This window comes from Hydra vulgaris, chromosome 03 (assembly GCF_038396675.1).
Source record: "Hydra vulgaris chromosome 03, alternate assembly HydraT2T_AEP".
NCBI lineage: Eukaryota > Metazoa > Cnidaria > Hydrozoa > Anthoathecata > Hydridae > Hydra > Hydra vulgaris.
Genome location: NC_088922.1, coordinates 65,912,344 through 65,923,871, shown reverse-complemented (window position 1 = coordinate 65,923,871; position 11,528 = coordinate 65,912,344). Strand labels below are relative to the sequence as shown.

Genomic DNA, 11,528 nt, shown 5'->3' with positions numbered 1-11,528 from the left:
CCCTTTGCTTGTAATTACTGAGCTGTTCCCTTCAAAGAATTAATAATGTACTTTAACTGCTTTTCCGTCATCTTTTTAGAAGATCACGTTACCGAAACGGTTAAAAGGGATAAAGTAACAACTCACCCAGCAAAACTTGAAAAGCGTACGCAAGTTTTAAAGGGTTATTTGCATTTTATTTTAATTGATTTAATAATAGAGAAAGATTATAATTTTTCCATAAATTAATAAATTTAATAACTCATTAGAATTAATTATTACTTCAGAAGTGAGTGATTTAAGTAAAAGTTGCGTGATTAAAAGTAATGACGGTATGCTCTAAAGCAGTTGTATCAAGGCAATTGATTAATTTGTTTGTTAATCTTAGTGTCCGCAACATACTTCATTTAAATAAATGCTAAAATTTAAAAAAGTATACTTGATATATAGGTTATGGAATACTTAATAGCTTACAACAATTAAAACCCTTTAATGCTAAAATGGGAATATACGAGGAGTTAGGTGGAACCAAACTATACAATTATTCGCTTCAAGATACTCTCATAGGTTGCTTCAGTGATGAAATTGTTTACGTTAACTTGAGATTAATTGCAGATATCAGCAGGTAATAATACTTTTAACATTTTATATTTAAATTTATAATACTGACGACATTTAAAAAAGTATTAACATCAATATAATTAAAGCAATATTTAAAACATTGGACCTAAGGGGCTGTTCAAATAACACATTTTAACAAATTTAAATTCTTATCACAGTTGAGTTAATAAACTTCCAAGCAAAACACTAAAAGCTTGGAGATTTTTTGCTTAAGTATGTCACCTCGCACAAGACGAGGGGAGAGGTTGACAAAAATGTCATAAGGGGAGTCTCAAAAGGGGTCAAAAAGTGTCGCATATTATTTGCACAGCCCTTGTGATACTACATATATATATTAACTTAAGAAGCGTTTAAATAAAGTGTAATCAGTTTCTAAAATTAAATAAACTGACAAATATCCGTTTCAGGGTGAAAAATATATTGAAGTATTGGTGCCAGCCGGATTTCTATCACAGAAAGAGATACCGCTCACAACAACTTTGATTCGAAAACAACATTTGGTACTAAAAAGCCATTCTATAAATGATAAATACTTAAAAAGAAACTTATTACCACTTTAATTTTACACTTAGATCTCATAATCATATACGATACATTAATATTATTTGATACATTTAAAACATTGTTACATGATGTTTATTTATAGCTTCAGCTATTTAAAATTGATGCAATAATATGCTGCAAATTTCCATTGGACACTGACAGTAATTTTTCAACTATTTATTTTTTAATAGTTAAAAATAATTAAAAGAAAAATGGAATAAAAATTACATTATCATTAAATTCAGAAGGAAATTAGTTTTTTTCTATGCCTTATAATTTCTTTAGTCTCAGATAATTAAACCAAACGAAAAAAAATATGTATCACGTTAATCCTCTTAGTGAGCTAGATACGAATGTCAAAAATGAAAAATATGATGGAAGTATGAATGCATTTATGAATAATTTTTAGAGTAATTCATATTATTCGATATAAATATGTTAGCTGCTTCAGACAAAGATTTGGAGTTTAACAAAAATTCAAAATATTAAAATTGCCACATACAGCTGCATGAGGCCTGTTGGTACAGACGGCCATGTCTACCACACAACCCATCAAAATATATCGGAAACTTTTTGTTTGAACCATATAACTCGTAAATAATAAAAAAGAAATACTAGAATTCAAAAATGATTAAGTTTAGAAACAAACCCGATTTCTATTTTTTTTTTTTTTTGAAATTGATTACGAAGACTGCGAATAAACATTTGGCTTAAAGATATATCTTGAAACTATTATATATTTACATATCAAAATATAATTTCAACATAAAATTTTTATAAATATATTTTGTTATTATATTATATATACTAATTTTATATTTCGTTATTATATTATATGTTATTATGTTATAATATATAAATTATTAAAAATATGTAATAAAAATGTATAAAAATTTTTTTTTTTCTTTTATTACAAAATAATAATTATTTACAATTATTCTTTATAATTTACATTAACTAAGGTTTCTTAAACTTTTACAATGTATAGATTTCACAAGTGTTAGTAAATATATTTTGTATTTTTTGTAATATATATTTTTATATTTGTGATTTTTTTATTTTTTGGGGTTTTTTGATTTTTTTTTTTTCCAGTTTTTTGGTTTTGTATTTTTTTGTATTTTTTGATTTTTATTTTTTTGCCGTTGGGCGGAAAGAAATCGAGAGTTTAGATTAGGTTACAAAAAAATGAGAAATTCTAAAGTTGGTTGAAAGAAGATTTATAAGGTAAAAGGGTTTAGATCAAAAGAAATTATAAAGAATTACAGGACTTTAACACAAACATTACGTGACGAACATTATAGAAAAACACTTATGTGTTAAAATTATAGTTTATAAAATAAGGGCTGGCAGTGATTTGCTAAACATATATAATAATAATTTTGATGTATAACATAGGAAATATTGCAAGAGGGAAGGAAATCTTTACTAAACATACAAGGTGCCCTAGTTTTATTTTCGCTCATATGTTTAGTTTCAGATTTCCATTCTCTACTTGACAGAAAACATTTTTTATACAAAAATACTCACAGAAAATGTCCGCGGTGTTTCTACGTTTCTAAAAATATATATTGTAACTGTTTTACATGTACAGTGGTGGCTCAAAAAATTAGAGCCCCCTCGAAATTTAGACAATATTTGAGTTTCGATTGTGAAATTAATTAAAATACATACGGATGTCCAGTTTTTGTCATTTCACATTGTTAATTACTTGTTTTAAACATATTTTTACAATGACAACACTATTGAGCGGTTTAGAGTGAAGTTAGTTGCATTATTGCAGAAGATGTCACATTTTAGCACGTGTTGTACTGGGCGATAGTTGTATTTCTGGCGGTTTTTATTTGTTTATTTTATATTTTTACACCAAAATTTGTTTATTTTACTATTCAACACTTATTATATATTCTATTTACAAATAAGTTATCATTATTTTACAACTTTTTTATCATATTTAGGTAAATTTTGCTGTTTCTTAAAATAACTGGTGTTTTTAAGGTATGGGCAAAGAGAAAGATATTTCTCCCACAAAACTAGGGCTTATTCAAGGATATTTGTCGAGTGGAAATCATTCCAACAGGCAAATTGCCAAGTGTGTGAATGTTTCCAGAGCAACAGTCGATAGGATTAAAAGAAAACTGGACAATAATCAATCACTAAAATTGAATAAAAGAAAAAATTGTGGACGAAATCGAATTACAACGCCTCGCACCGAAAGAAAAATAAGGGATATTGTGATAGAAAATAGGAGAAAATCGAAAAAAGTGCTTAAGGAAATCATAAACAATGAATTTATAACAATATCCCTTGCAACACTTCGGAGAAGAATGGCGGAGCAGGGGTTTAAGGCCTGTAGACCAGCCAAAAAACCAAGGCTCACTCAGGCAATGGCGGATAAACGCCTCAAATGGGCTAAAAATCATCGCCATTTTACCACTGATGATTGGGAAAGAGTAAGTACTCAGTTTCTCTACATAAACCCATTTAAATTTAGACGAATACCATATTAAAACAAAAAAGAATATAAGTATATCATCAAAAATATTACCCCATTTTGAAAATTTTAGGTTTGCTTCTCAGATGAATCCACATTGGAAATTCTAATGGATAAAACTAGTTTCGTCCGAAGAAGGACAGGTGAAATGTTCAATGAAGATTGTCTTGTGGAGAGGGTGAAGCACCCGCTAAAAATTATGGTCTGGTCAGTCATTAGTAACCAGGTTACTGGATGGTTATACATTGTAAAAAATACAATGCGGCAGGACCAGTACATCCAAGTCTTGAAGGAAAGAATGATTCCTCAAGCGATGGAGTAGTATCCGAATGGGAATTATACCTTCCAGCACGACTCTGCTCCATGCCAAAAACTGTAACTAAACGACTCTGCTCCAAGGCAAAAACTGTAACAAAGTTTTTAGAGGCTGAAAAAATCCATGTATTATCCTGGCCAGGAAACTCGCCCGACCTAAATCCCATAGAAAATTTGTGGCAATTGTTAAAGAAGGATATAAGTAAGAATCTTATAACATATAGAAGAGATTTGATTGAGAAATTAATAAATGTTTGGCACCACAGCGAGGAAATAAAAAAAATTGTCCAAACCTCGTCAAAAGTATGACCAGAAAAGTTAAAGCCGTAATTGCTGCAAAAGGTAGCCACACTAAGTATTAGAGATTTTGTGTACAATATTTTGTATATCTTATTTATTTATCCTAAATATACGTTACACTTTTATATTTTACTATTATTTATATCCTATATTTCCAAAATAAATAGTTGTAAATTTAACTCATTACAAAATATAGGGAAATTCAGCTTCAGAATATGAAAATTTGTAAAAATGTTGGGTGGCACTAATTTTTTGAGCCACCACTGGATATTTCAAAGTAATTAGTAGTCAAAGAGTAACTCAAGCAATCAATTTCAATAATGTAAGAAATGAAATCGGGTTTGTTCCTAAACTTAAACATTTGTGAATTCTAGTTTATTTTTGACGTAAAAATTATTATTATATTAACCCATATGAACCTATGATTTTTTAAATGTGTTTCTTGTCTTTATTTGGTTTGATTTATGGTCCAAAACAATATTCATCAACTGTTTCATAATTTTTTATATACTTAAGTGAATATAGGTAAAAATATAGGTGTCAGTTTAAACTGACGCTAGCTGCAGGAGGGTACAGGTTTTCTCACGTGTCATATTTGGCTATGACAAGAAGAATAGTCAAACTTTGAAACCAGGAATCACATAGCAATGTTAACTGATGAAGCATAACTCACAGTGACGTTTTATAACTGTTATTAATTATTTCACAAGGCCACCTAACGAGTGAAAACTGCCCGTTGACACAAAAGTGTTCAGAAACAACGAAATGGATGCAAAAAATATCATGAACTTATAAATAGCACATAATAACTGTAATGTCACAATAATGTTAAGTTGCAAAGACTATATTTAATTGACAAAAACAGGCATCAGTTATTTGCAGTGGAATGCCTTAAAGAAACCAGGATGCAGTCCCACATTGCACTTCTCACAGTAGAAGACTGATGTGCCTTTGGAGCCGAGTGCCACACATCAACGCTGTGTACCCTGATCAATCCAGTGATCTGTAGAATCTGTGCGTACTTCAGTAAGTACTCGTCGCTCGACTGCTACACGAGGTGGCGGATACGGCACTGAATTCTTCTTCATTGATAGTGTCTGCACATAGGTTTGTGCAATCTGACGTCGAAATGACAGCAGATCATGCTCCGGGGCGCCAGGTGATTTCTCCTGCATACGGTATAGCTGGAAGGCGTTCTGAACGGCCAAATCAATACAAAATCTAAATATTGGCCTATACCATTTCTTTGATCGGTGCTGAATCATATAGCAAGATGGATTTTGGTCTAGGCGTCCACACCGCCCATCCCATAATTGTACAGTTGTATTACTTAAGGCTGATGCGCTTCTTCTGTGCTGATGAATATCTCTTAGCTTTGCGAAGTGGTGCGACACCAGCGTAAGTTGATGCGACTGTCACAACCTTACTGTCATGCCAGCGTACCAAGCATACATTAGCCTTTTGATCCAGGGCAATGTCATGCGAGCCCCGAGGCAGCTTGTCCATTGCTTTGATGTTTTTCAATGGCGCACCTTCAGTTCGGTTAAAACGTAGAGTGCCCGTGGCGGCCATTCCTCTATCCGCTAGTAAGCGCAACAGTCGTGGGCTGGTAAAGAGGTTGTCAAACACAATGTGAAAGAAGTTACCGTCACGTTTTGGTAAATCTTTTGTGAGATTGACCACCACCGATCCACCCCCGTTGTGCACATCACTGTTGATTCAACGTTGACTGAGTGCTTCCGAGCAGTGTTGATTTACCGTTGACTGAGTGCAGAGTTTTGTTAACATTTGCAACGGTGTTTTACAGTTTTTCCGTCAACGACGAATCACTGTTGCTTTGTTATTGTTAATTTAACGTTGGTTGAATGCTTTTTATTAGTGTTGATCAACCGTCAGTTGACTGCGGTGTTTTGTTTACATTTGCAACGGTGCTTTAGGGATTTTTAACTGTTGATTTCACTTCGTTAATGAAATATAATCGTTTATAATTAAAAATAAATACATTATAAAGGAAATGAAAGTATATAATTACTCATTTAAGTAATTATATAGTTTTAATTATTTTGTGTTTTAATTATATAATAATAATTAAGAAACAAGGAAACGATGAAGCGCATTTTTTATATTATTGTAACAAAACTATATATATATATATAGTTTTATGTATACAAATGTATACATAAAACTATGTATATATAATTTTGTTACAATAATATAAAAAATGTATATATACATTTGTTATGCACAAGTTTCATGTTTACAAATGTATACATTTGTTTTATACTTGCTGCGTTTATTCCAACGAATAACTAAATTTTATTCGTAATATATCTTAAAAGAGTATCTTTATAATAATGTCCTCTAGATCCTCAAGGATTTTCTTATGAAAAACTTATGGATACAAAATAATTTTTTCCGTTTCTATTTATCTAGTAAATAATTAGAAACAGAAACAACATTAATTAATAAGTAAAATATTATCTGCATTTTAAATATATTTTCAAATAAAACGATGCTATTTTTTATTTTATTGCTTTTCTGTCGTTTGACGTTTATATAGCGTGCCATGCATACGCAACCACTTTCCTATGGCGGTTGTTATGTCGCTATCTTTAGCAGTTTTATCTTGTAATTTGATAGCATCTAAAAAAACACACAACATAAACAAACAATGATGCATCAAAAAAAGTAACAACCCGAAATAAGTAAGAATCCGAAATAAGTAACAAGTATTATAATACGGCCGGATTTATGCCGAACGTTTATAGGAGCCCCACAGCACGGCCTGTGGTGGATTATGCGTTAGGCAAAAATAGGCAGTTACCTAAAGCCCGTATTAAATATAGGACTGTAATTTTAGTATAAAGTTAGAAAATAAACGTTAGTGACTTTAGTTTACTTATTGACTTCAAAAAAAATAATCTAGCGTTAGATTATTTTTTTTGAAGTCAATAAGTAAAGAAGTAACTAACGTTTATTTTCTAACTTTATACTAAAATTACAAAATGTGTTGTTATACCTTTTATATTGTACAATACAAAAATTATAACAACACATTTTGTAATTTTAATTAGGCCCTCTGCCTAAGGCACGAAATAAACCCGCCACTGAAGAGCATTTTAATGACAACCGATGGAACTTTTAAGGGTTTAAGTGTTCAAAACAACAAGGTAAAAACTCAAAGATGTACTTACCAATAATAGCAGAAAATAATACTGGGCACTTTTCACAAAATGAGATTTTCTGATTACTGCCTTTTATGTTAAAATGACATGAAGCCTCGTCGCTCATCAATTTTTTCATGACATTGTAAGTCATATCTATGGTAGATTTTCCACCCACATTACATAATGATTCTACCTGGGAAAAAAAAGTTGTTAACTTTAAAAACGACACAAAATTCAAGGTAAAAAACAACTTAAGCCAAAAACAAAAATAATAATGTAAAATTTCTCACTGCATAATCCTTTTGTTTACTATTAGTTGACAGATTAACTTCCAGATCCAAAATTTCATTAAAACTTAGTTTTGACACATGTAATGGTTCGACTAAAGATTTTAAATCATTCTGCTTAAATGAGACTTTGAAGTCATTAAAGTTTTTTTCTATTCGTGCTATTGCTGCTAACATTGTTCTTTTAAAGGCTTTAAAAAAATTAAGATAAATTTTATTTAGACAACTTTAATTTACTAGCTACAACTAGGGTTATAAAATTACAGGAATAAAATTACTAGATTTGTTCATAAAGAAATATTAATTGAACTTTTTCTTACTTTGATCAGAAATATGGTCTTTATCTGTTTCCCCAGCATTCTTACAAACTTCTTTATTAATTGCTTTTTCACTAGTTAACTAAAGAATGAGTATAGTTATCAGTTAGTTTGCAGATAATCACAAAAATAAAAAAATTTCTGCCAATAAAATTTTTTTTTGTAAAAAGAAGTCAAATAAACTCAAACAAAGACTACTCCTTATTATTAAATTCAACATTACTGACCCCTTCACTGGAACTATTTGCTTCAGAATTGCTGTATGAAGTTACACAAGAACCATTATCTGTAATTTATTGTTAATAAATCCATCAGTATGAAAAATTCATTCATCAGTATGAAAAAAGAACAGAAAGAAAACAAAACTTTAATGAAACTGGATTTTTATAATATATAAACATAATCTTTACCGTCTAATTTTGGAAATGGTGTACTGGAAAAACAGACTTCATCCTCACTTGTTTCTGTATCCTTTGACTTCTTTTTTTTTGATTTTCTGGCATTAGCAAATTTTTTTTCTATAAATGTAACAAAAAGCTTAGTTGTACTTATTGTTATTTCTTTTTTGTTGAATATTTAAATTTATTCAATTAATAATTTTGAAGTTGATCTATACATAAGAGTTACTTCAACACTACAAGTACTAGTTGTGGTTGTCTTGACTAATAACAGTAACATTCAATATAATCTGATTCAAATCAAAAAGTTTCATACAAGAAATACATTTAAAATATGCTCACCGAATTGCTTTTGATATGCAAATGAATAAATTTGGTTGTACTTTCTTTTTCCTAATTGTGGATTGTGATCAGATTCAGATTCTGAGCATGTTTTAATGGAATCGCAACTGATGTAACTGTCTAAAAATATACTAATTCACATAAATAAAATTCATTTAAATTTAGTATTATTTTAATAAATAATGAATTGAATTCCCTTATAAATACCTGCACTCCCAAAATTTTGTATTAAAACAAAAAATAACCAATTAGTTCCAGGATTTTGGCAACGTTTAATATGTGGCTCTACATCTTTAGTATTGCAAGGCCAACGAATAAACTCTTGTCCTTCTTCTTCTTCAATCCAGTTGGTTGGCACTGTGCCGTATTGGATTTTACTCGACCCATTTGCATGTGGTTCTGCCCATTTTACTTTTGAAAATGCCATAATTAACATTAAAATGCCATAATTAACATAATTAAAGTGTCGGAATTGTAATCTATTTACAAAAAATCTTTTTGTAATATATATTTAAAATCAAAAATCAATTTAAAATAAGAAGAAAAAAGGTATTTGATAGTATTGATATGTGAATATTGACATTATTGGGTTTTTAAATATATTCAATAATTAAAAAAATATATCCAAATATAATTAAAATTACAACTTCAAAACAAAATTAAATACTTAAATCAACCAACCAGTTAAAATCAATCAAACAGTTAAAATCAATCAAACAATTAAAAACAATCAAACAGTTAGAATCAATCAAACAGTAAAAAATAATTTCAAGACATTAAAACAACAAAAATGAAAACAACAAATTTACATATACATTTATTTAATGTATCAAATGTCACAATGAACTAAAGTCATAAAAACAAAACCCCCTTATGAAAAAGGCATCATGATTGCTTTGGAAAAAAGTGCTTCTTTTTTAAAAACAGATTCAGTATAATTATCAATCGTAGATATAAAAAAGATGTTGTATGTAGAAGACAAGTCTGGTTCATTAAAATAATGCGAGAAATATTTTAATTTGATTAACCTTCCAAGGAACATATCTTCACCAAGCTTTTTTATTATAATTGTGAACCCAGACTTTGCAATAAAAAAGACGCTTTTTTTTCCCTGTACCAATTTTAGTTGTTTTTTCTTGAGACATCACATTTTCATCGAGTTGTGACTTTTCTTCTAACCTTTTGACAGTCTGAGATATAACATATCTTCCTGAGTGTACCACTTTTTTTAAACATCCTAAGTAATTTTCAAATGGATAAGCAGATAGCTCATTTAAAGACTTATTATGATTTAAAACATTATCAGCTATGTGTATTAGAGAATGGACATTATAAGATGAAAAAGTCTCTCCATATAGTATAATAGCCTCATTGGTAAACCAATAAAATAACTTTTTGGAAAATATTACATAACGTTTTTGTTTACAGAAAACATTAGAAAGAAGTATACGCGTAGCAATTGACAAAGCAAGAAACAAATTGTATTCTTTACCAGAGATCTTACCTTTTAGTACAACTAATCCAGAGTACAAGAGAAAGAAACGAAACTCTACAGCCTTAAAATATAACAAGTCATCTAGTTTTCTTGCAGTACGTTGAAATTCTGAAGTGGTCATTTCAGCAATAGAAAGCATTTCAGCTGATATTTGATCAATTACATTTTGGTTTAATCTATGTGTTGATGATCTTCTCACCCAGTTGTGTAACAATCTCTTCACCACTCCTAAACATATCAGATGCATGTAATCCAATACAAATCCACTTACCATAGGAAAGTCTAAACAAAGTAAAGGAGAGAGTGGTTTGTGTTGATGTAAATCATAAACACCACAACTAAACTTTGCATCTGTTCTAGTTGGTGCAGATGTGCCTAACAGCCTTACACCTTGTTTAAATGAACCATGCTCTTCACATCTTTCACAAGAGTTGTATCCACTGTGACCTTGAATACACTTTAAAAATGCTCTTGCTGGAGCATCACATATAAAAGCAGTTAAACAGACAGGAAAATAAATATTATTATGCTCATACCCTTTATTTAACAAATGCTTCATTTCTTCAATAAACTCCTCAAGGTAGCAAGAAACATTGTTAGGTTTAATTTCACCATACCACAGAGCAACCAAATATGGAGAACTTTTATTAACTTTGATCAAAATTGGCCAAAACAATTTGCATTGACTTGAATATACCTTCACTCCATCTATATTGACTGTCAAGTCTAAAGACTTCTGTGTATCTTTTGAGAATGTTAAATAATGTAATAAAGCATTAGCTACTGTTAGATATATGAAATCACCGCCAGCTTTTTTGATAATATTCACATTGCGTAATGTTTTCTTTAATGTTCTGTTATCTTTTGGTAAACTTGGTACAACACTATTTAAATAAATAAAAATGCTCATTTAACGGAGCAGTTTTAATGTTATGTTTTAAAGACCACGTTCGCAGAAAAGATATGGTTGTTACATCTTGATTAGCTATTTCAATATTTTCATTTACATCTGTTGCACTGTTGTATACTTTTTCATTATCTGAGGAATCAATATCAAAGGGAACACAGTCATCTTCATCGGATAAAGTATAATTACAAGAAAGATTATTTATGCTGTCAGAGTCAGAGGAATAACAGTTTTTAAAACTTTGCTTAGTGCAAACAATATTTTCAATTGGTTTTTGATGGTTAGTTTCAATTGGAATTTTCTTGATGTTTGATAATTCTGCAGTTGAAACTGCTGAAGTAGAGCATGTTGAAGGAACTTTTTTGT

General features: G+C 29.9%; 1 protein-coding gene and 1 non-coding gene across 2 annotated transcripts; both read right to left on the bottom strand.

Annotated features, from left to right (window-relative positions):
- Positions 1–6,772: 6,772 nt before the first annotated feature.
- On the bottom strand, positions 6,773–8,097 carry LOC136078350 (uncharacterized). Its single transcript, XM_065794012.1, has 4 exons — positions 8,024–8,097; positions 7,707–7,894; positions 7,444–7,609; positions 6,773–6,892 (listed from the first exon to the last, which is right to left on the bottom strand). The coding sequence occupies exons 2-4, from the start codon at positions 7,878–7,880 to the stop codon at positions 6,777–6,779; spliced, it is 456 nt and encodes a 151-aa protein (XP_065650084.1). The 5' UTR covers positions 7,881–7,894; positions 8,024–8,097; the 3' UTR covers positions 6,773–6,776.
- A 171-nt stretch (positions 8,098–8,268) lies between these two features.
- Positions 8,269–9,185, bottom strand: LOC124808936 (uncharacterized). The gene is made up of 3 exons (XR_010637753.1): positions 8,968–9,185; positions 8,761–8,880; positions 8,269–8,538 (listed from the first exon to the last, which is right to left on the bottom strand). It is a non-coding gene; the product is annotated as an uncharacterized LOC124808936 (transcript).
- Between the last annotated feature and the right edge of the window lie 2,343 nt (positions 9,186–11,528).